Source organism: Coenobita brevimanus, chromosome 65, assembly GCF_032717465.1.
Source record: "Coenobita brevimanus isolate Jiangsu-jjx chromosome 65, ASM3271746v2, whole genome shotgun sequence".
Classification (NCBI taxonomy): domain Eukaryota; kingdom Metazoa; phylum Arthropoda; class Malacostraca; order Decapoda; family Coenobitidae; genus Coenobita; species Coenobita brevimanus.
The window spans coordinates 47,517,423-47,543,592 of record NC_137018.1 but is presented as its reverse complement, the minus strand read 5'-3'; the positions used below and the strand labels follow the sequence as shown (position 1 = coordinate 47,543,592).

At 45.1% G+C, this 26,170-nt stretch overlaps 1 protein-coding gene across 1 annotated transcript in view; it reads right to left on the bottom strand.

Moving 5' to 3' along the window:
• Window positions 1–21,087, bottom strand: part of mtm (phosphatidylinositol-3-phosphate phosphatase) — a 54,541-nt gene extending 33,454 nt beyond the window's left edge. Inside the window, exons 1-3 of the mRNA XM_080276615.1 lie at window positions 20,994–21,087; window positions 12,225–12,633; window positions 6,709–6,822 (exon numbers count right to left, since the gene is read on the bottom strand). Coding sequence (XP_080132741.1) covers window positions 6,709–6,822; window positions 12,225–12,629 — 519 coding nt within the window. The 5' untranslated portion in view covers window positions 12,630–12,633; window positions 20,994–21,087. The remainder of the gene's footprint in view (window positions 1–6,708; window positions 6,823–12,224; window positions 12,634–20,993) is intronic.
• Window positions 21,088–26,170: the final 5,083 nt, after the last annotated feature.

The window sequence follows — 26,170 nt, the reverse complement described above, 5'->3', positions numbered from 1 at the left end:
GGGGGACAACCTGTGCTTACAGGCACTAGTGGTCAGCCTCTGAGTCAGACAGGAACAGGTTAGGAGGAGGGGAATCCAGCCCATACCTGCACCAACTTTAGCACTGGGACCCATACCTGCACCAATCATAGCACTGGGGCCTACACTGGCACTGACCTTATCACTGGGCACACAAATCCACAATGCAGTGAGTCCTTGATATACAAAAGGGATAGGAACCAAAAAAAACTTTCGTAATGTGAAATTTTGTATATCGGAACAATTTTCCCCACTGAAATATACATAGAAAGGGGGGGATGTGTTCCAAGACCCCATTGGACCCCCCACTTAAACTTTACCCCTCCTATTATGAAGTCTGCAATACATGTATACAGTACTATACCATTGTACAGACATTAGAAAATAAAACATACAATTAATTACTGTAGCATTAGTACTGTAGTACTGCAGTAATAGACGGTGCAAGGCCTAAAGCTTGCCCAATCTCTGAGACTTCCTGCCCCTCCTCGTGGCATCTTATTATTTCCAATTTCCTCTCAAGGGTGAGAGTACGATGCTGTTTCTTCCTTGCAGCTGGTCCCCGGATGCTGGAGATGATGCAGGGCGCTTGAAAGGTATGGTGAAAATACGAAAAGGTGAAGAACAGCGAAAAACAGCATAACATACAGCAAAGCTGAGAGGAGAGGACAGACATGACTCAACTGAGAAGCACGCAAAAATGTGTGTACCAAAGAGGAGTTAGTTCGTTTTCTCGCCGCAGGCGAGCGCAGCGCTGTGCAGCACGCCCATTTTGAATTTTTCATATTTCCTCCCGTATCGTTTTTCATACCATCGAGACAGAGGCTTTTCGTATTGTGGAATACGTCCTACATTCATCACTTTTGTACAACTGAAAATTCGTACATCGAGTTTTCATATACCAAGGACTCACTGTACAGTACTGTAGTACGAGGTCTGGCTGAGAGATGACAATAACAGGGGGACACACATTAACAAGCTGAAAAGACAGGGCTTTGAAGGGGTGGCGGGACCTAAACCATAATAATGCCTGCATGCCGGGGCCGCCATCTTGCCTGAGACAAGTGACAGTCACCTTGTGTGTGCCTGGCACTTTCTGATGGCAAAATCGTTATATTGTAGCGGGAAATTTATTGTAAATCAGATTTTGGGGTGGAACTTACCTATTATCGTTGTACTGAATTATCGTAAACCGAATCATCATAAAACGAGTAATGACTGTACCACCACGCATCGAACACAGACCAAAAGCTACAAGTACACATTCAGCGACTGTGGCTGTCCACCTCTCTACCGAACATCCATTGTCGCCTAGTCACTGGGACACACACACACACACACACACACACACACACACACAGTCCTTCCCAGGATATGAGTACAATATCAGTACAGTAATCTCTGTACGAATGTATATGCTAGTACAGAATGTGTATGTACTGTACAGTATATTTCCATTCTGTATGGGTATTCGTTTCAAAGCCACAGCCAGTCACCTTAGCCAAGAAGCCTTAGTGCAATAGGTTAAGTCTCGTTAGGTTAGGTTAGGATAAGTTCATGTGTGAAATTTTGCCCGGGAAACACACTAAGCATATTTTTGAGAAAACTCCATGGTTAGTTTTGAAACAACAGTGCGAGCCTCGTTCCTGGCTGAGGGCTCCCGATGGCCACTACGCGTGTAACACAGACCATGAGCCATGAGTCAATGTACAGTAAAAGCACCTGTCCACCTCTACACCGAATGGCAGGAGTTCCCCGGCCTCCGAGATTAGTACAGAAACTCCCCACCACCCGCTCCTGTCAGCTTCCCTACCAAATGGGCAGCGTCAGTTGGTCGGCTGCATTAGTCATATACTGCCTGAGGCACTGATGTACTGGTCATCCGCTGTTGCCGTCATGTGCTAACCCTTGCCTGGGCAAATAGAAGTGAATCTTATATGCAGATGCCAGTTTGTCATGTTTTGGTTCGTCTGTGCTCAGATGCAACCATGGGGTGTGATATCGCAGCACTGTACTGCTTGCCGGCCAACAAGCCCACACCTCAGTTCTCGTCTTTATCTTGCGCGAGTGACTCACATGCAAGAATGGCTGTGAATGCAGTAGTTTCTGTGGTGGTCCCCTGCTCTTCAGGTTGTGGACTTTCTCTGCTGTATTCTCATGTGTGTGGTGATGGTCCCAGCACCACCTGAGAAGCAGAGGAGGAAGGTTCTGACTTTGGAGGGGAAACATGATATACTGAGCAAAGCTGATGCAGACTGGACCACAGGACGCATACTGAGAGAATATGATCTAGCCCGTTCAACACTTTGATATCAAGAAGTCACAGGACAAGCTTACACAGTACGGACAGGACTACGGCGAAGCACATGTAGGGGTGGCAGGAAGGTCATGGCCTAAGCCCGGCATGCCATTATCAACCGGTTGACACCGTTGTGGTTTCGCCAGCAATGTGGTGCCAGTGTGTGAGTGCCTGGGACTGAGGTGAAGGCAGCAGCCAAGAAGTTTGCATGCCTGCACAACATGCACAACTTCAAGGTGTCTGAGAGATGGCTCATTTGCTTCAAGCTTCACCATGGACTTATTGGCAATACGGTACATGGCTAGGCCTTGGATGCAGAAGCGAGGAAGTAGACCTGTTTTGCCAGAAGGTGCAGCACCTGATCAAGGACAAGGGCCTTGCTCTTGGTCAAGTCTATGACGCTGATGAAATTGGTCTCTTCTACCGCTCCTTGCCCACCAACACACTGGCTGAGGAAAAGGAGAAGACTGTGCCTGGTCGGATGTTGTCCAAACAACGTGTTTCTGTTTTGTGCTATGCCAATGCTAAAGGCATGCACTGCCTCAAACCAGTTGTTGTTAGACATACAAAACATGCACATCATCTCCGTGGGTTGATGGACAGCCTCCCTGTTGTGTCGTACCATTCTGTGAAGGCCTGGTTTACTGTAAAGATTTTCAGAGATAGGTTCCACTGACTCTTCGTCAAGAAGGTTATCTGTTATCAAACTGAGGTCCTTGGTACTGCTCGTGACCAAGTAAAGGCACTCCTGCTTCTGGACAATGCACGGGCCGTCTAAGAAAGATTTGATTGCTTGTGACAGGCGAATTAGGCACATGTTTCTGCCACCTAATATGATTGCTCTTATTCAACCAATGGACCAGGGTGTTATCATGGCTGCCAAGAGATTGTACCACCAGAGGTTCCTGAACGAGGTGATGGGTGGTGCTGAAGGACGAGGACAGGACCGAGGACACACGCAGGGAGCAGACCTTGTAGAATCTTTGGCATTATGACCTGAAATCTGCAGTGTTCATATGGGCAAAGTGTGGAAGGAAGTCTCTGTGAAAACCCACAAAAGCAGTTGGTCTCGTCTCCTCCAGGGAATCAAAGCCGAGCACGACTTTGAGAGGTTTGACGTGGATGATTTCCACTGCAACCTTCAAACAGCAGGAGAGCAGATGGACGCTGACAATGTGAGGGATTGGCTGGATGACGACAACAGCGATCCTGGTTATCAGACCATGTCTGAGAAGGAGTTCGCCAGTGCAGGCTCTGCCGGCATGAAAGAGGACAGTGAGCCCAACGAGGATGAGGATGAGGACCTAAATGTGTCCTCCATGGCTACCTGGAGGGGACACTGGAATATGCCAAGCACCTGCACTGTGACAGGGAGTTGGTGCCGCTCAGCCTGGCAATGGAGCTGCAGGGAGTCCAAGACACTGTCATCCACCAGCAGAATTGTCGGTCCTATCATCAGACCAGAATCAACGCCTTCTTCAAGTCTGCAACCCCCACAACTGCCAGCCCATTCTCACCACCACCACCTCATTTTCTGCCTTCACCATTGGACCCGTGACCAAGCATGTCAACAGCCGCTGAGTCTCCATTGGACATAAGCTTGTGGCTGTCTTTGGAGTCTCCTGAGGTGGGTAGGCCACAATCATCGCACCACACACCACCACTCATTGCCCAGCTCCAGCAGGTAGAGGAGGAGGAGGAGTTCTTTGACATTCGCTAAGCACAAAGGTTACCCACCATACCATATGGGACAACTCTACACCTGCTGGAGGTGTGCAGGTTAAGAAGCCTGTCCGAGGTGCACTGGGTGGTAAATACTCCAACCGAATGCTTTTTGGCAGGGAACTTTAGATTTCTTTCATAGTTTCCTTGGTGTAAAAATTTATTTAGGATATTCTCATGTGTGTTTTGATGTCAAAATATGGCAGAATGACCTGAAAACAGTGCCAAAATTAGGAGAAGTACTGCACATACAGTGATGTATGGGTAGGGTATTTTTTGGTTTTCAATGTTTTTTGTATGGTTTCCTTGGTGCTGATAATAATTTTGGATAATCCTATGTATGTTTTGATGTCAAAATATGGCAGAATGAGCAGAAAACACTGCCAAAATATGGAGGGGTACTGTACATACAGTAGCGTTTAGGTAGGATGTTTTTTGGTTTTCATTTTTTTCTGCATGTTTTCTTGGTGTTTAGCATTACTCTGGATATTCCTACTTGTGTTTTGATGTCAAAATATGTCTGAATGACTGGAAAACACTGCCAAATTCAGCATAGGTACTGTACAAATAGGTTAGGTATAGGTTACAGATTGAATATAGGTAGGGTCTGGGAACTGCAGGGCAATAGTGTTCATTATCCAGATGCTGCCACTACTTGGACACACCTTTGGCTCTATAATGTCTGGATAAACGAGTGATTACTGTATACAAGGTCTGTTCAGAAAGAAACTGACCTTAGGTTTTAAAAGAATGAACAGCTAACCTGTTGAGCTGCAACACTAATCCCCCTCAAAGTAGGCCCCCTCTGACATGACAAATGTAGCCCAGCATTTTTTCCACAGCCTGAAACATTTTTCAAAGTCGGTTTTCATTATCCCCTGCAGGTGCTTCATCACATTTGTCATGATCTCTTCTCTCGTCTCAAATCAGGAACCCTTCGGCAGAGTTTTGAGCTTGGGGAATAACCAAACGTTGCACGGAGCCATGTCTGGTGAGTAGGGAGCCTCCTGGACCTGCAGGGTGTTGTGCTTCGCCAAAATTCCTGAATCAGTTCAGAAGAATGGGCAGGGGCATTGCAACGGTGCAGCTTCCAGCTTGCTGCTCTCCAAAGGTCTGGTCTCTTCCGTCAAACTGCATCATGATGATGACGGATAATGTCAAATTAGTAATGTGTGTTGACAGCCTGACCTTCTGGTGCGTATTCATGATGCACAACACCACGGTAGTCAAAAAAAAAATGTGAACATGTGAGTGCATTTTGCCTTGCTATGGACCTGTCATGCTTTTTTTGGCTGAGGCAACTCTGCATAATTCCATTGGGACAACTGTGCACTGGTTTCTGGATTGTACCCATACACCCAAGTCTCATCTCCAGTGAAAAGAGTCTTCAGAGAGTCTGGATCACGATTTGCACACTCCAACATGTATTGAGCAACATTCATACAAGAAAAGAGATCATGACGAATGCAACGAAGAACCCGCAAGAGATATCGAAAGCTAACTTTGACAAATGTTTCAGGCAGTGGAGGGACACTGGGCTATGTCTGTCATGTCAGAAGGGGACTACGTTGAGGGAGATTAGCATCCCAGCTCAACAGGTTAGCTATTCAATTTTTTTTTACCCAAAGATCAGATACTTTCTGAACACTCGTATACCAAGTGAACTCAGGATTTAATCACACACTGCCTATCCACAATCACAGTAAATTATAGCCCAACGATGTACAGTACAGGGGACAATGCAACCATATGGGTGCCATACTGTGTCAACTACCAAACCAAATTATATACCGATAAACCCAATCCATGCTGAATTAACACCTTTTTTGTGTGTGTGTGTGTGTGTGTGTGTGTACAATGACACAATAAATTTGTCAGAAGTTGGAAGTGGGTGTTTTACCTGCATATAACCCTTCAAAAACTAACTGAATGCAGCCACACTTAAGCAGCATTTTGCCTGAACACAACGTAGACATTAAATGAGTGCCTGCAAAACGATGTACTGTACTCACAAAACATAAATAAAAATTACATAATGTACATAATAAGATCACATTCACCAGTAAGTACAGTGCCACAATATTCCCATATACAGTATTCCCATTTTAAAGTAATCATGGTAATGTCTTGTTCCAGGAGCCTAAATTTTGAACCCTTAAGCCAAGGTAAAGACCCTACAATATAGTAAATAAACATGGGGCAACCTCCACCTCCTTGGTGATTTTGTCATCTCCTCAGCCACTGTAACACTGTTAATTCCTGTGATTTGTACAGCTAGTAGATCTCATGCACTACTAGAACATCCATAATTCCAAATACTGGGTACTTTGAACAAGTGCAAACAGCCAATTTCTACTACCACTTTCAAGACCAGGAGGTCCTTTGTGTCCTACTACAAAAAAAAAACTTGAGCCACCTCTTGCATTTGAACAATAATACATTAATCCAAGGACATCTCTGACTAAGACATTCATATCAATCACAAAAATCACAGGTGTTAAGTGTTCACATGACCCAGTGGATGAAAGCCATCACAAATAAAGGAAACTCTAAATACTATAAGGTCCGTAATCACCAGGAGGGCACCATGATCAACAGCCCAGGATAAATGCAAGCACTACAAATAAATTCAGAGGGCAGACACATGCAAGCACTATTAGAGTACTCACTTTAGATGTGGCATTGAGGACATGCGAGAGTTGGCTGTGGTTGTTGTGGTGGTCAGTGGAGGTGGTGGTGGAGGAGCAGGGGGGGGAGGGGGAGCCAGCTGAGGGGGATCCCGGCTGTGTAGAACCACCATGACCACCACCATCATGCAACAAAAGAAGAAGAGACAGAGGACAGTGTTGATGTTAAGGTGTGGTGTGATGTCAGTAGAAGGTTTAACAATGTTGGCACGTGAACAATGGTTGGAATACTGGTTGGCACATGACAGACTGGGTATGTTGGTAGAAGAACAATGGTGGCATGTTGGCTGAATGGTGTTTGCAGAGATGGATGGTATGCTGGCAGGCGAACCAAGGTTGAAATGCTGGTGGTGTGCATGTACCGTTCAGCAATGAACTTTCTGACAATTGCTAGTGGAGATGTATAGAGGCTATCAATGGTATTTCCAATGTTGAGGGCATGATGGCAAGGGGAACACTGGCTGAAATGATGAAAGACTGGTTGTTTTGGCTGTAAGACAACCCCACGTTAGGAATGTTGGTCAGCGGAAAAAGCTGGCAGTATCAAACGAATGCTGATGATATTAAAGGAACAATGGTGATATTACATGACTGCTAGTAATATCAATGGAATGCTGGTGATACTGAAGGAATGCTGGTGATCAGAGTAATGCTGGTGGTATTACTGGAATGCTGGTGATATGAGGGGAATGCTGGTGATATCAGAGGAATGCTGATGATTAGAGGAATAAAATTCTTTATTTCAGCCATAACTATGATGATATGTCAATGAATTTCTGGAATGGCTAGATTACTGGAAAATTGGCACATAACAGAATTTCATGGTTAATGGCTACTGGAATTGTCTTTTAGAAATTATGTCTTTGGCTCTCTGACGTGTCATTTTAGGTCACCCTTCTTTAAAGCCTAAGGGCACATCACTCCGATGTATTTTCATTTTCTTTCTTTTACCTCCAGATAATTTTGCTCAGTTCAGTTGAGACTTTTCAAATTCAAAGAGTCAGAAATAGCTTTCATCAACCCTTTCAATACAAGAGGTTTTCCCTACACATAACAAAATAAATCTGAAACCAGAAGAATATAAAATAAAATGTCACCAGACAGATGGGCCTACAGTACTGTGTTCAAATTACATCAGCTAAATGCAAAATGTATTGAAATTACAATATATTATTTCTCAAGAGCCAAGCTGAGGATAACAGAACACTGGATACTGGGAGGCTATAGTAAAGATACATTACTCTACATTAAAGAGCAAAAAAATCACCAAGAATATGTAAATGGGACAAGGAAAATCATGTATGTGACTGTTCATAAGAATTGAAAATGTAATGATGATCAAGAATGGCAGTACAGTATGTGAAATATTCTAATGAATATCTTGAAAATAATACAGTATTAACTATCTGTGAGCTTGATGACGACATGAGAAAATGTTAGAAACAAATGCTGGTAGCTTACTAAAAGAATTTTGAATTCATTTACAATGTACAGTAAAACAATTAATAAACTAGAATGGCACTCAGTAGAGCTCATACCTCCAACAACGTCCTAACTTGCAATGTTAAAGAAAGTGAAAAAAAAATCCAGGATCTGCACCAAAATTTAATGGATTGTATTTTGAGCCACGGCCCATTCTTCTATCAAGTTTCGTGGAAATCCGTTCAGTAGTTTTTGTGTAAGCTTGCTCACAAACCAACCAACAAACAAACAAACGGACAGGGGTGAAAATATAACCTCCTTGACGGAGGTAATGATATCATAACATTAATTTCACATATTACTTTAGCATGTTTAGGATGTGGAAGATGTGCAGATTGGCCTGGGAGGAAGGTAGAGTCCCGGAGGATTGGAAGTCAGGTATAATTATTCCCTTGTACAAAGGAAAAGGGGAAAAAGAAGTGTGTGGTAATCATAGGGGCATTTGTCTTCTTAGTATAATAGGGAAAGTGTATGGTAGGATACTTATTGACAGAGTTAGAGAAAGAACAGAGGAATTAGTTGGAGAAGAACAGGGAGGCTTTACGAAGGGAAGAGGTTGTGTAGATTAGATATTCATTCTTAGATCTTTAACGGAAAAGTTTCTAGAGAAGGGAAAGAAGTTGTATGCGGCTTTCATGGATTTGGAGAAAGCATATGACAGGGTGGATAGACAAGGACTGTGGAAAGTATTAAGAATATATGGAGTAGATGGGAAGTTGTTGAATGCTGTGAAGAGTAAGTATGATGGTGCTAAGGCTGCAGTGCATGTGGATGGTGAATTGAGTGAATTTTTCTCTTTGAAGGTTGGGTTGAAACAGGGATGTGTCATGTCTCCATGGTTGTTCAATCTGTACATGGGTGGGGTAATAAAAGAGGTACAAGGTAGGGTAGTGGATGTTGGAGTGGCCCTGGTGAGAGAGGGTAGTGTTTGGAAACTTCCTGTACTGTTGTTTGCAGATGATACTGTGTTGTTGAGTGAAGACGAAGGAGAGCTACAAGGCTTGATGGATGAGTTTGGGAGAGTGTGTACGAAACGGAATCTAAAGGTGAATGTAGGGAAGAGTAAAGTGATGGTCTTTGAGAGAGGTGAAGTCAGTGAATGTACAGCGAGGTTGGATGGTGAGGAATTGGAAAATGTGAGTACATTTAAGTACAGTACTTGGGTAGTGTGATGAGTAAGGATGGAGGTTTGGAGGGTGAAGTGCTTGAAAGGGTACAGCAGGGAAGAAAGGTTCCTGGTTCCTTGAAAGCAGTGATAAGAAGCAGGGAAGTGAGCATGGAAGTGAAAAAGTTACTACATGACAGTATTGTGATACCAACTCTATCGTATGGAAGTGAAGCTTGGACGTTGCTGGAAGGACACAAGTCAAGAGTGAGAGCCGTGGAAATGAGTTATTTAAGAGGAGCCTGTGGAGTCACATGGAAAGACAGGCTGACAAATGAGGATATAAAGGAGCATTGTGGTGTGGATGTGGATGTGAGTGGAAGTGTTAGGAGGAATACACTGAGGTGGTTTGGCCATGTGGAGAGGATGAAGGGTGAAAGACTGACAAACAGAGTGTACATGTGAGTGAGGTGGAGGGGGGAAGAGGAAGGGGGAGGCCAAGGATGAGATGGAGGGGTGGGGTGGAGAGGTATATGAGAGAGGGGGGTGTGAGTTGGGAGCAGGGGAGTGAAATGGCGGGGGACAGGGCTACGTGGAGGCGATTTGTTTGTGGCCACCCCGAACGGGATTGAGGCGTCTGGCAATAGATAGATAGATAGATAGATAGACCAGTGATATGTTATTTATGTAAGACTGAATGAATCATGGGTTAAAATGAATGACCTGTGATTTGTAAACTCATGTGTGTTAAGTAATGCAATATACAGTAAACTCTAAATTATCCGGTGTAATTCAGCCAAGCCCTACGTCGATTAAAGCAAAATGCCGGATACTGCATAACCCCATCGGCTCTATATTCGGTGTCGAGTCAGATATTGTGCTACTATCCGTCTCCAACTTCTATCCTAAAAACTTTCTTACAAATAAAAGATGAAAATTAAGCACAAAATACAATAAAGTAACAACACAATACCGTACGGTAATACAGCACTGGTTGGCTACCATTTACGAGCCAGTTGATACACCTCAGTGCCAGATATTGCTAAGTACTCCCGGTTACGTCCCGTTTCAGTGCCAGATATTGCATAATTTCGCCAGGTACTGTGTTGGGCCTGATATTTCAATGACGGATAACTGAGAGTTTACTGTACTGTAATAAATATAATGTGTACTAAGAAAAAATACTGTATGTGTAATGTAACATGTAACGTAATATATTAAAGCAATAAGTGCACAACTATTAAAAATAAATAACCACTAATTTGTATTAGTCTTGTACTGCTTAGCCAACCATCTGAAACCAAAGCAGTGTTAATGATGCAAGTTATGGTCCATTCACCTTAATTTGGCCCAGATTTTTGTCCATTTGCAACATATATCACAAAACTCAGTAACACGAAAAGATGGGACTACAGTTCTACATCCTTTTCACAGAGCCTCTTTGTGACCAGCATTATATCAGTGTTACTATATTGTTGCAACTCAGCATTCAAGATGGGGAGATGGCAATTTTAGGCCAAGTTAAAGTGAAACAAGTATAATCGTTAGTATAGGACAGGCGAGAGACAAGAGTCTGCATCTGTAAAAAGCATTTAACCTCTTTTCCAGAACAACATCAGAGTTTACTTTGTTTTTACTACCTCTTGATGATTTTACATAAGACTGAAAAGATCTCTTGTACTGAAAGGACTATGGTAAAGAAGGCCATATTGAACCCCTTCTGTCTGAGGTTTGATGTCAGTTTCCACCAATTTACAGCATGGAAATTTAACTGTATGGAAAAAGATGATATTCTGACACATCCCTGGCTTACAATGAGGGCTGGCAGCGTGTCAAAAGTAATTTTTACTTCTTGGACGAATTAGTTATTAACTTTCAGCATGGGAAAGCAGAGCTATACACCGATTACCGTATACTAAAAAATTAGACTAACCATTTCAGTACAACAATGTCTCATTCTTACTGCCACCATACATCTTTTATCAAGGGACGGACAATTACCAGTGAATCAATTAGAAACATTATGCACTAATCTCTTCACTACCAGGTCTTCCAGAATTGACAAAATCACCTAGGAGTAGTCAGCACTAAATGAAAATATTTTATAGTCAAGAGGTTAAAAGCAACTCCTGTACTTAGAACAATTATTACCAATACATATGTGTCCTTAGGTCTGCAGTGTACAGTACATGTGGAGTACTATAAGTGTACAGCACATGTCGAGTACTATATGTCCTCATTATGTTGCCTCTTTGATGTTTTGCCTGACCATTAGTTCAGAGGCTGCTAATTAAGAAGAACAGCCTATTAAATTTCCATTGCTACATACAAAGCTGATATGCCAATTCCTCCTAATTTATAGTATACTGTACAATACTGTATTAATTTCATGGATAAAGCTGAGATGTTTTGGAACACATTCATGACTTGTAATAATGAGGACTGTATGTACCTAAGTTCCAAGAACTTAAGCAAGACATGCCCTAGCAACCCAACTGGTGGATGACCTAACTGTTATCAATGAAAAAAGACCAAAAGTACCATAGGACTGTCACTAAGCATCACCAAGTGCACCAGCATGTGTTTACGACTCAGCAGTGTAACATGTGTCCATGAATGAGTGGTACAGTAAACCATAACATGTGCCACTGAATCAGCAGTATAACATGTGCTTATGAGTAAGCAAAAGCTGTACTGCAAGCCTGTAACCCCACACTAAAATCAAATACCCCATTCTGCAGCATAACAAATACCCATAGCTAACTCAACAATACCATATACTGTATCAAGTACCCATGTTAAAGAATAACATAAAGTCCACACTTAAGAGAATAAAATGTTACAACGGCTTTTCACCATAACACAGTAAATGGCATAAACCCAGCAGTACAGCATGTGGCAAGCAACTTACCGATTCCTGGCCCAGCTTGGAGTTGAGTGAGCTGGACTTTGACTCCGAGTTGAGTGAGTCCTGTGAAGCCATGGGTCTGTGTGGTGGGCTGCCTGGTGGGGTGCTGCCTCCACTGCTGCTGCTGCTGCTCTCACTGCCCCGCCTACCTCCACCACCACCCTGCCTGCCACCACCACTGCCCTGCCTGCCACCACCACCTTGCCTGCCTCCCCCACCACTGGCCTGCCTGTCACCACCTCCGCCTTGCCTGCTGCCACCAGCCTGTCTGCCCTGCCTGCTGCTACCACTGCTGCCTGAGCCTCGGCTGCTGTGGCTGGCCCTGCTGCTGCTGCTGCTGCTACTGCTGCTGCTACTGGCTGACGTATGTCCCTTGTCTTTCTTCTCAATTATCCCGCCAGAGAACATAACCCTGCAACAAACATATGACCACTTAGTAAATAGCTACTGTTCAAACCCTCCAGTACACACTCAGTGCTACCTTCTTGAAATCCTACAATACACAGTGTCAGGTGGTAGGTGGTGGTGATGATCATCCACTCATTTGATGTAGTGCTGCCTACCTCTTCCTTCCTCTTTCTCATTCTATCTCTGCAGTCGTATCGAATGTAACAGATTACAGACTTTTGTGTAATTGTAATCGATTACTTAGGCATTTTTTTCAAAGTAATCACAGTCGTAATCAATTACTGTCATACTGTAATCGTAATCATGGTTACTTTTACGACTACAAGGCCCCAGATAGCCTAAGTTATTCTTCCACAAATACTAATCAAGAATAAAATACTGTGGTTCAGTGTCAAACAGTCAAATATACACCATAAAAGTCCATAATATGAAAACAAAAGTGATTTGTAGGTTATCGCTTAGAAGCTGCCATATAATATCCTATCTAAGCTAGAATAATAATATCTGGGAAGATCTCAGTTGGTAGAAAAGTTAATAGAATGAAAGGGTCAAGGACAAAGTGAAGAAAAGTCTCGGTGCTTGAATTATTAAAACACATTTGTATTGCAAATTGCAAAAAAAAAAATTAAAGGAACAACTTACTGGACATAGCACTGTACAGTATACTTTTATCCAGAGTAACTGTCGCCATAATTCTGCAGAGCTTAACCTTATGTTCTTCCTTACGCAGGCAATTCTTATTAAAATGATTTGCATATAAGATATATATCCCTAGAAAATATCAGTTTTATATTACTGGACGATGTTTTTGATTTTAAAAACTAACTTCAGCTATATACTTAATAAACGTCAAGTATAAAAGAAACGTGCTCATAATTATATAGTGCATAACAGTACATGCAATCATGATTGTAATCATGATTACTTCTTATGTAATAGTAATCGATTACTCTTACTTTTACTGTAATCATAATCGTAATCGTAATCTGAAGTTTGCAAAGTAATTGTAATCGATTACAATACCCCTGTAATTGGCCCATGCCTGTATCTCTGCACCTACCCTCTTCTCATCTTACTTTTACCTTCCCTTCCTGTCACTTTTTATAACTCTTCTTTCCACTTTAGGTGGCTCTGCAGTGAGTGACATGGCTAATGGCTTGCTGTAACCCAGAAAATTATTTACAACATCGGATGGTAACCATATACAGTAACTATGGGGTGATGTGGAGCCTGCTATGGTGCCCCTGTTGACTGCGTGGAGACACAGATGCTGCATCCATCCAGGAACTACACTTCCAAACTATCCTTTGTGCCTCACTGTGGTGAGGTGCTGTCAGCTGCAAAAGAACAATGGTTCAATGCACAGGACAACCCAGCAGAGGTGGTTGCTTGTTTGCAGTTAATGAGTCTGCTCAGCCAGAATCTCTGGGGTTGACTGATCAACAACAACATTACAGTGCCATCTTGCTCAAACCCTGCAACACACAACACACTCAGTGCCATCTTGTTCAAACAGAATAACACAAAACACACTCAATTATCATCTTATTCATGCTATACAATACACAACATACCGATACTTAGTATCATCTTGTTCAAACCATACAATATGCAACACAAATTCATTACCACTTTATTCGGACCCACCTTATAACACACAGCACACTCAGTTAATAGCAAACCATCTTCTTCTACCATCATCAAACAAACCAAGATCCACCATCATCAATGATTTATGGACTTTTCCATGGCTGTACATGTGAACTGTGGCTTCATTTTTTAACAGCTCTCCAAATTACACACTCTTGCTACCTTCTAAACTAAACACTCAACCCTTTGATTGTTTCTTAGTACCTTATGGTTTTCTCAGACTACATCAAATTCTTCTTCCATTCTCTTTACGCAATCATCTTGCCTGGGTCTCTGTATAAATATCTCCAAACTACCTTAGGTTACACCTACACAAGACTTTCTACACCAACCCACCTGTCAATGCGCCACTACTCAATCTATACCTTAATGACACAAAAACACCTATTAATCAATAGCTCTGTCTTACTTTCATACCTATTAATTAATAGTACTGTCTTACTTTTATATTATGTTTATCCTCTCTCTTGATCATCCATATGTCAGTATCATAATATATTGCACTTTTGAAGCAAGCTGTATATAACTTACCCTTTAAATAAAACAAGACCCTTTAGGTGTTAAAAATAAATCTCATGTAATTCTTGCACCAACATCAGCAGTCATCATCCTCTCTCTCTCTTTCTCTCTCACTCTCTCTCTCTCTCTCTTTCTCTCTCACTCTCTCTCTCTCTCTCTCTCTCTAATATTGTATACTGTCTGTACTGTACCACTCTTTTCCTTCACAACATGTCCAGACTTCTCAATGGCAAAACTAAAGCTGTCACCACTGCAAAAATCAGAAGTACTGTACTTGGGGAAAAAAAAAAAAGGACTAACTTACCAATTTAATCCACACCACTTTGAAACACCCATGGGAATAAACAATGTCCAGAAGAAAACTACACACACATGAAACACCAGACATAACCACACTCACTACAGCACAACACAACTCTCACCCAGTCACTAAACATTTTACTCTCAGTCTCTCACATTACAAAGGCTAATAAGTTTGGTTATCAAGCCATTGTTACATACATGGAAAAGCTGGGAGGGAGGGGTGATAAGAAAGATAGTATTATGAAGCAAGTGTGACAGAATGCCTTTTTTTTTTTTTTTTCCTTCTACCAAACTCTCAGCAAAGGCAAGTGAGTCCATTCCACAGCCCAGCAGTTCACTAATATGTCAGAATATTGCACCAGACCACCAAACATCTTTATTTGAGCATCAATACTAAGCCATCTACAGCACAATTATACTATACATATATCTCATATGGCTATGCCTTCTACTTCTTCATTTTTTTTTTTCCCTTTTTTTTTTTTTAGCTACCTTACATAACGTCACCAACCTTCGGAAAGGCATCTTATAGAGATGGTTACAAATGAGTAAAAAATTCTCAATTAATCCACAAGTGGCCAGTGCCATGCTGTTGCTGCACATTTACTGGAGGCTGAAGAAAGAAAACTGTAGACAATAACTGTGGTGAAATACTGCTACAATAAGGAACCCTAATACATCCCACACAGAAGCTCCACACATCAAAACCTCAACCCTGGAGGCAGCTAACCCCTTTAACCTCCAATTTCCAACAATTCAAAGTGAATCATGGAAAGAGATTAGGAGAAAAATAAACTCTTTGCAGATGTGTTACACATTTCTCTATGATTCTACACAAATTTTGCAGTTAAACTGGAAAAATGGTTCTGGCATCAGCATATGGGGTAGAGATCAATGTGGAGGGCTGGTGCACTAGAAGCTAATGGTTTACTGATAGCTGCCCACTACAGGCATATCCCGGTTTAATCCCTAAAGTACTAACAGGATCGATCGATCCTTTTTCAGGATTACACTAGATGCCGAATGTGATCGGCAGAGGAGCTTTTGTAAAAAAAAAAAAACTGCGGATGCTAGGCTTCAGCCCAATAGTGACGTATATCGATGCAAAACAATGAGAACTAAGTCCTGAATAGGGAGGGGGGAGGATCTGGGTCCTTACCCATGGTGGGGGGAGGGGGTGATTCCCCCACCGCCCTCTCACCACCTTCCTCTTCCCCAATACCGGCACCTTTGTTCTCTCTCCCCCTCCCTCTGACTGCCTCCTGCTCCCCCCTTCCCCCTCAACCCACCATCACGTCACCATGGTTCCCCCCTTTTCCCCCCTCCCTGTCTCCCTGGGGAGGGTTATATCCCCTCTACCCACTCTCCACACCTTTTGTGCTCCCTCTGCCTGTCCTCTTTGTCTTGAGGTGTCTGTCTCTCACCTCTATACCCCTGTACCACCCCTCCAGGCCTCTCCCCACCCCACCCCCCACCCTCACCCCTTGTAGTATGCCATCCGCTTACCTCTCCCCCCCCCACACCTAGAGTATTACACGTCATTGTTACTATTCATGTCATGTGTTTTCATTCAATGCCAGATTATTGTTTGTGTAACTGCATACACCGATGCACGAAACATTTATGTTTTTTCATGTATGCTTTTTATTTTGACAGCTACACAGCTATGAGGGAAGGGAATGGGGGGAGGGAAGGTGGGGAGGGGAGACGTGATGGGGGGGAAGGGTGCTGGGAGTGAGCGAGGAACACTGACATAATTATTGTGCGTGCTATTGTTTGAGAAAAAAAAAAAAAAAAAAAAAAATGAGCTGGAAAATTCTGAAGGGGGTATGGGAGGAGGGGGGGTGGCTCTAGTTTTTTCTTTCCCCTTGAAATTCTTACAGCTAACTAATTTGACAGCTCTGAGGGGAGGGGAGGGGGGGAAGGGGAGAGGGGATGGTGGAGTGTGTGAGTAACACCAAGAAAAAGATTTTGCATGCTGTTGATTTTTTTTTTTTGGGGGGGACAGCTACACAGCTATCAGAGAAGGAGATGGGAGGAGGGAAGGTGGGGAGGGGAGAAGTGTTGCAGGGATTGGTGTTGGGAGTGAGTGAGGAACACTAACATAATTATTGTGCATGCTATCTATCTATCTATCTATTGCCAGACACCTCAATCCCGTTTGGGGTGGCCACAAACAAATCACCTCCAAGTCGCCCTGTCCCCTGCCACTTCACTGCCCTGCTCCCAACTCACACCCCCCTCTCTCAAATACCTCTCCACCCCATCCCTCCATCTCATCCTCGGCCTCCCCCTCCCTCTTCCCCCCTCCACCTCACTCACATACACTCTCTTCGTCAGTCTTTCACCCTCCATTCTCTCCACATGGCCAAACCACCTCAGTGTGTTCCTCATAACGCATGCTATTGTTACAAAAAAAAAAAAAAAGCTGGAAAATTCTGAGGGGTTAGGAGAAGGGGGTAGGGAGGAAGAAAGGGGGAGGTGATGGGAGTGGGTGAGGAAGGTCATGGGAGAGGAGGAATGAGGGAGGGATGAGGTGGGAGCACAGAGAAAACTGGAGTTGCACCACCTGGAATGGTAACTTTTTCAACTCTGATGAACAAGTTGGTCTAAAATGCTCTAGTTTGCAGCTTAAGGTGTGTAAATTCAAGCTCTAAACCTTGGGCATAAAACTTTTTACTTCTGTACAAGTTGAAAAATCTGCTCCATATACAGGTTTTCTGGGAAGTTCAGTCGATTGAATTGCGTATCCTAGGGGTTAACAATCTTACTGGTTAGGTAACACTCCGTCGTTAGGCGAGGTATTGTATATCAGGGTACTATTAACATGCAAAGTAATGTGGAGCATTTACCAGCCCTGGGTTTCCCCCCAAACCAAGCCCAAAACCCAACCAAATGAGCCCAAAAACAAGTTTAAAGCCAATCTAAATGGCCTAACAGCTTCACAGAAGCTAACCGAAGCCTAACACATGTAAATAATTCACTAAAACCAACAAATAAAATCTGAAAATCGTCAAATATAAGTTTGGAAAAAAATCAAGCCTAGTAAACTGTTCCCCAAAATGACAATGTTCACCCCACCTATGACTAAAACACATTAATCCATCCATCATCCAATCCTACGTTGCCCCTATGAAGAGCGCAGGAGCCTGGGGCTAGGCAAGTTGGTCCTGACATTTAAGATGAGAGTGACCAGCCTCACTCATCCCTGAGTGGTATTACATGAGCAATAAACCCCAACCAACCCTTGGATATAAACCATGCATAGGCTTAATCCAACTGGAGCACCTTAATTACCCACTAAACCACCAGGTGCCATAATTTGGTTATACTGTATATATGGTTACCATCCAGCGTAGTAAATGGTTTCCTGGTGTGTCTAAAAATAGTTTATAAATCAACTTAAACACACAATTTTAGTCTAAAATATCATCAAAATCGGAAAAAAAAAATAGAAACCCATCGTTAAACTGGGGTTTAACCATCGTTAGGCAGGGTGTTGTGGTATTTCTACCCCCATCGTTAAGCCGGGGTATCGCATCTAGGGGTATTGTATATCAAGGTATTACTGTACAGTGATCTAAACTGGACTACAATATTGGCAGTAAAAGTGTTGCCCCCCCTCCTACTTCTCTCTCTACAGATTTTGATAATCAGTCTGGTGAAGTCACAGCTACCAACACTGATGACATCAGTATGTGGCCAAGTTAAGTACCGTAAGTGTCAGCTGTGGCTGCTTCACCAGACTTTATAACAAGTCCATGGAGATAGGACAGCAGGAGAGAGGATAGGATTCAGGCTGTCAGCCCTCAAAGTCGACTTTTTTTAATGCTCTTTTCTGCTAATAAATCACACTAAAATATGAAACTGTCTATTCAAGCTCTATTATAATCTATTAATCTGATTTGCCAGTTTCCCCCAATTTAACTTACAGTACCATACCATTTGTGCTGAACACTTGAGATATTTGGAAGCATTCTCAGTTTTTAATCAGGATGGACTGAAATGTAAGAAAATAATCAGATACAAGAAAGGAGGCAAAAGTACTAGCTAACAGTCACTCCAAAATAAAGACAAGGCTGTGACTAAGAGAGCAGGGATGAGATGGCAGAAAGAAAAAGAAAAGATAAAAGGATAGAAAATGAGCAAAAAAAGAAGGTTTGGGAGGAACAACAAAAATAAAAAAAAAGAGGAAGAAACATGAGAAATGAAATAGAATGGAAAAGAAAGGGATGGGAGACAAAAAGGAAGGGATGAAAGAAGACAAAACGATCAGGTTGTTGTTTAGTGGACCCAGTCTCTCTGGCAAAGCAGACCCATCAACTGTAGACAGGCAACCATCCCTGCAGGGCCGTCCCATGCAATGAATGATTGAATGAAATCCAAGTGTCCCATGCAATGAATCAATGTTCTCTGGTGGTGGACAGTCCCACACTACATCGAGGTGTGAAAGGTGTTAAGATTTGGTTCTTGGAAGGATGCTGCTTTTGTGTCCTTCCACCCAGTTAACAGGGGGAATATACAGTAGCTGGTTCCTTATCATCATGTTATTAGCTTATATGGCTACCATCCAGCAATGTAAATGGTTTCCTGGCTTACAGGAAACCATTAGGTTTCTCACTCAGTGTAGAGTCATCTGCAGTGGAAAGAAAAGTAATAAAAAGTGACAAAAAGGATGGGAGAAATAAGAAGAGAGGAGGGCAGGCACAGACAAAGAATGATAAAGGCAAAGGATGAAGTAGGTAGCACTGCATCACATGAGTGGATGACAGTTGCCACCACCTACCACCAAATGGTCAGGTAATGAGATACTGGTGGGAAAGGATAGAAGGAGAAACAAGAGAGGATAGGAAAAAGATAGAACAGGATGACGAAGGGATGAGAGGGAAACAGGAGAGAATGAGAAGGAGATATGATGGGATGGGAGGAAATCTGAGAGAATGAGAAAGAAAAAAGAAGGAATGGGAGAGGCACAAGAGAGAATGGGTGGGAGACAGGATGTGATGGAAGAGAAACAGGGCAGAATGAAAGGGAGACAGGAAGGAATGGGAGGGAAACAGATGAGCAAGATAGATAGGATGGGAAGGGAGTGAGACAAGGGATGGGATGGAGTTTAGAAGGGATGAGAAGGTATAGGAAGAGGTGAGCACAAAGGAAGGGACAAGAGAAACAAAAAGAGTGAGAAAAAAAGGGGGAATGAGAAAAAAAAAAAAAAAGGAGCAAAAAGGAAAAGGAGCTGGAAGAGAAGATGGGGAGAGGTTGGAGAGAAGGGATGAGAAAACAGAAGAATGCGAGGAAAGTAAAGAAAAGAAGAGGGAAGAGAGGAAGTGGAGGAGGAGAAAGAGGAGGAGGAGGAGGAGAAGGAGGAGGTGGAAGGATATTAGTTCCCTCCCAACATGATGTACACATACCGGTACACAGTTGCCTAACCTGGGGGGCATGAACACCTAACTGGGTAACTTGACCCCCAGTGCCCTCTGAATGTTAGCTCTCACCTCAGTGTATATACCTAGTCATGGCTGGTAAAAACTGAGCTTAAAATCCTAATTTTTCACATGGATAATTTGTTGGCACATGCACATTTTAGAGTGGGGCAGCAGCAGCTAAGGGCTTTTGGAAGAGGGGTGATGAAAATTAAAGGAAAAAAGAAGGGAGAAATGAGGAAGAAATGGTAAGAAAAAAAAAACGTGAGCCAAGAAAAGGAGAGAACAGGAAAGTATGCAAAGCATCAGGAGAGGGGACAAAAATGAAAGGGTTTGCTTTACCCCTCCCAGGGTCAAGTGAGCAACGCCTACCTATCTCAGTTCTCTAACCTTTGTCGTTCATTTCAACTTTCACTCCCACATATACTATTTTCAGAACTACCTCGCCAAATACTCCTTGTGTACCCACTTCTCGTTTGATCTAGGCTGTGAGGTGAAGGAGGGCTGGGCTGATGAAATATACTGCTAGCGACACTTCCGTCCCCCTGGCGCACCACTGTGTAAACAAGACTGGAGTGGCAATGAAAGTACTGTCGCCCGCAGAACCACTTGCTCAGTTGCATCTGATGTTACGTAAAGTACTTGAGCTTGAATGCTACACGTCTGTAGCACAGTACACAATAATTAAAGTTTACAAAGAGGGACACTATCCTCTTGAAACTGCCATCATCATATACGCGGAAATGTCTAAACTCATATCCTACATGAGCATGACCATTTCAGGCTATGATCAAAGGTAATTTATGTCTGTCATAAGTGTTATGCTAGGTGTTTTTAGGTCGACTTCTCGTCCAAGAAACACTAGCTGCTGAGCCGGGGTTCTCTTTCGAGACCGGAATACACTATGAGAGGAAAAGGGCATAAAAACTCGGGTCAACACACGTATATTATCTCAAATTCACACAGCACCGAATACAATGTCAATACAAATTAGACACAATACACTATACAAGTTCAAAGGCACTGTCTAGACTGGACGACTCTGTCAGGGCTGCTTGGACTTCAGGCTGTATATAGGCGTCGGCCTGTCCCGTCGTCCGGGATTGTCTGCTGAGGGGTCCCGTCGTCCGGGATGGGCTGCCGAGGGGTCCCGTCGTCCGGGATGGGCAGCTGGGCGGCGTGGTGAGGGGCCCGTTCCTAGTGGGGCCTCAGTGGGGAGTTCGGTCCTTAGGACTGGGACCGAATAGGGAGCGTGGGTACGCTTGTCGTCGCCCACCCTGGGGAGGAGGTCGTCGTCCAGTGGGGTTGGGGAGGTCACGCCCCGGGGTTCTAGGGTCACCTCGGGGAGTCCGAGGACTGCGGCCTCCCTCGGGTCGGGTCGCCGTTAGGGGTGGTCTGCGGCGTCCTCTCCTTCGGGAATCCGACAGCGCTTGGGCGCCGGCTGCACTGCTTGTACCCCCGGGGTCACGATGGGGCCTTGCCAGACTTTCTCCAGGCGTAGTTCCTCCGGGGGGCTGCCTCTGTGGGGAGAACACGAGGGGTGTCCCGCTCGGCCGCAGGAGGGGGGGTCATGCAAGGGACGTCCTCCGGAGGGGAAGTCACAGGGGGCGAAAGATGAGTGGTGTCTGGTCTCCCTGGCGCAGCTGGTGGCCATCTCCAAGGTCCCAAGGGCAACAGGGGTAGGGTGACTAGTGGCCGTCCCTCTCCTGTCAGTGCAGCTATTGGCTGTCACCGGGCTCGACTTCTTCGTAGGACTGAGGGCGAGGTGCGGCTAGTGGTTGTCACCAAGGTCCTGTGAAGGAGGCGTGGCTAGTGGTTGTCACCAAGGTCCTGTGAAGGAGGCGTGGCTAGTGGCCGTCGCCTGTCCTCCGGCACAGCTAGTGGCTGTCACTGTGGCCTCGTTCTCCAAGTGGACTGTGGGCTGGGTGCAGCTGGTGGCTGTCACCTGCTCACAGGTGTGGCTAATGGCCATCACCGAGGTCCTGTGAGGGGAAAGAACGGCAGACGAGGTGCAGTTTGTGGCCGTCACCAAGGTCCAGCTCCTGGAGGCAGCTGCAGAAGGAGAGCGGACAGTGGCCGTCTCTCCCCGAGTACGGATAGTGGCCATTACTGGTTTCTGCAGATGGGGGAATGCAGCTAGTGAGTGGCTAGTGGCAGTCTCAAGCCTAGTGTAGCTAGTGGGTGTAGCCACACGCCCTTGGCCAAATGTTAGCTATAGTAGACCTATATGCCATAAATTATAGAGGTATTCATAAGGTATATTAATGCGTAAGTAGTATCAGAGACATAAGCCCCAGACTAAGGTGATGACATAGCACCTTCTGAAAAGTGGGTCGTATGAGGTCGGTGCAGTTAGTAGATAAAATGCTGAATAGTTTTGCTGAGGGCATCTCAACGCCTACAGAGGGGCAAACAGAGCACGACCTGACTCCGGGCGACAGGGACATAAGTCCGCCTGAGCTGCGCACCCCTATGACCCGGAACCCACCCGCCTCCACCATGGCAGGAAAAAGAGACTACCTTCTGGGCGAGCCGACCACCGACAGGATCGGGGTGGAGCTATTACTCTAGCTCCAGGCAGCACCCCTGAGATTGCCGGTAGCCACTCAACCCTCCTACAGGAGATGGCCTGCAGCCGCTCTGGAGGTAAACAGGAGACAGCCAGTAGCTACTCCTGCCTTCATCAGGAGACGACCAGAAGCCGCTCTGGAGGTGCCCTACAAGAGACAGCCGGTAGCCGCTTGATCCTCCTACAGGAGACGGCCGGTAGCCGCTCCAGAGGTAATCAGGAGACAGCTGGTAGCCGCTCCCGCCTTCGTCAAGAGACGGCCGGCAGCCGCTCCGAAGGTGCCCTTGAGTCGGCCTGTAGCTGCTCCCCCACACAGGCCACAGCCAGTAGCCGGGCCCTTGCGACAGCCGGTAGCCGGGCCCTTAGAAGGCCATGGCCAGTAGTTGGGCCCTACGATAGGAGACGGCTGGTAGCCACTCCTCCGTCAGGTGCTGCCTCCCCTCCACGAGACTACGAGTACTACTCAGAGGGAGGTCCCAGCCTGGATGACTGCTGGGGAGGCCCTGTGACCACCACCGGGCTCTTCTCTCTACAGCCGGTCCCTGAGAGGCCTCGCCTGATGGACCCCGAGGGAGGCCGACGCTGCAGCGCACTCCTGACGGCGTCACCATCCACTGGAGACAGCAGCCCACAGGACCTCGAGACCGCCCCCAGGACCCCTGGGCGGGGCATCCCCACACCTCGACGCCGGATAGACCCTCGTCCTCCGTCAGGCGCCTGAGTGAACGATTCAGGCAGCTGTTCGGCCTCAGTCCAAAGGGCCAGACTCCAGCTCCGAGCCCTGAGAGCACGGGGCCCTTCGCCACCCACAGCCCAGGATGAGAGAGGACGCCCCTACGAGTGATCCCGTGGCCCCTGAATATGGAGGCCCCCGACGGAACAGCCCCGTCGGTAGTCAGGCTGAGCTGTTCCCGCCGCCTTTGTACCTGACCACCACCACGCCCAGTCCCGATAGTGAATGACAGTGAAAGTACAGTGAAGCGAGGGCAGAACAGTGAGTCACTAAAAATACGGGAAGTCAAAAGTAAAATCTGTCAGTGTTAATGTAAAAGAAAGGTGGAATAGGTAAGGTAATCATGAGACAGTGAACACGGCCGAGCAGTGAATAAAGTGTCTGTCTGAGTGAACGTAATCCCATCACAGTGACGTAGCCTCACGCTAAGATCAATCAGACGCTCCTAGAAACAGCATAACAGATAAACGAAGTAGACAACCCAACAGCGATAACAGTGCCTTGGCCCCAGTGAACGGGACTCCGCCTAACAGACAAAGTCTAGACTTCCCACGAGTGACAGCGCTTGATTTCTCTGCCCTAGGACTCCTGATCTTAGTTAACGACGTACTATTCACTTTTGCCTGATCTTGTCCCAAAGAGTATTCTGCGTGATACTGTTACCCACGATCTAGACATAAGTTTTATAATTGCCCAGAATAATTACTCTTGTGACATCTACCCGTTCCACTTGTAGAATTTAGCAATACACGTGGAAGGTTGTCGCCTTGAGTTTTTGTGTACTGCCTCTCTCTTATTTGTCTAAGCTCCGGCCTAGAAAGAGAACCCAGCTACACACGAGGCGTTACAGGGACGGGAAGCCGACCCTAAGGTGGACAGCGGCGGTTCTTGACCTGGGCATACGAGAGAGGTAATCAGGAAATACCAGCAAAATGGCAACCAAACCTCACGTGCAATTGCCCAAATTCGACCCCAAACAGTATGATGTTCATACATATCTGGCAATTATTAAATCTTTGCTATAGAAATAGGATTCGAAGATGACAAGCAAAAAATAGCAGTTACACTCCCGCTACAAGGTAAGGCGGCAGCCAACATTGCACCGAAAATCGTCCCTGGCCTCATCTGGCTGAATTTCGAAGCTCGTGATTCAGGCCATCACCCCATCACTAGGTAAAGTGGTGGCGCTATCTCAGTTGGATAGCCTAACTTTTGATGGCAATTACATAACATCCAGGCTAGACGCCTAGTCACCGCTGCCTACCCGGAGGCAGATGATGAAACCCGGGAGCAACACACTTTTAATACCCTCCTCAGAGTTCTCCTCAGCATGGTCAAGTGACGACGCCCCCAGGAGTGATCCAGTGCCTCCTGCAGGAGGATTCTCTGGAAGGCCTCCCTCCTACTCCCGGGCGCCACCTCAGGTAAACCCAGGCCAAATGATGCAGTGACGAAGCCCTAACTCCAAGTGTCGTGTGAAAAGACTAGTAGGGACAGTGATCTAAAGTGATACAGAGCAGTGAGACAGAAATAAAACCCACAAGGGTCGCCACTCCAGTCAACCCTGAGTATTGTGCCTATTCCCTAGAAACAGAGTGTTACCTAGAGTGTGTGACTCCGAGACTACTCACTACCAACAGTCCAGTGATATAAAGTATATGTAAACCAGTGTCGCCACAGCTCTGTTATTCGCCCTATATTGACCCAGATGTAAAGATCATGCTATGTACAGTAGGCTACTGTGTTATTAGAGTACTAAGTTCCCTAGAAACAGAGCGATATCTTAAGTGTGCGACTCGGGGACTAACTTACTAACAATAGTCCAGTGAAGTAAATTGTATAAGCGAACGTCACCACAACTCTGTGCTATTCACCCCCACGCTAACTCAGGTGTAAAGACTGACCATGATATGTTATAGTACTATTAAGTCCCTTGTCATTTTATCCCAATCATATCCTTTGTACCTCTGTATGTATATTGAAAGGAAATTGATCCAAGGCAATAGATGTGTTAAAGTGTCCCGCTGAGTTTTTATGCCCTGTTCCTTTGTAAGTGTTCTACTTCCGGTCTAGAAAGAGGACCCCGCTCAGTCGCTGGTGTCTCTGGCGCGAGAAGTTGATCCAAAGACCACCAGCAATGTGCTGCCTCTAGCAAGCACTAAGTTTATAAGCCCTCGTCACTGCTGGTACTGGAGGCTTGATTGGTGATATGGCCCCGGGCGGTGTGACGGTTCCAGGCTAGAGGGACTTACGGCCGAGGGGTGCGCTGGCTCCCTGTGTCCCTCTTGGGTGGACACTCGTACCCCACGACTCAGGAGTGGCTGCACGTATTTTCTCCCGCCCC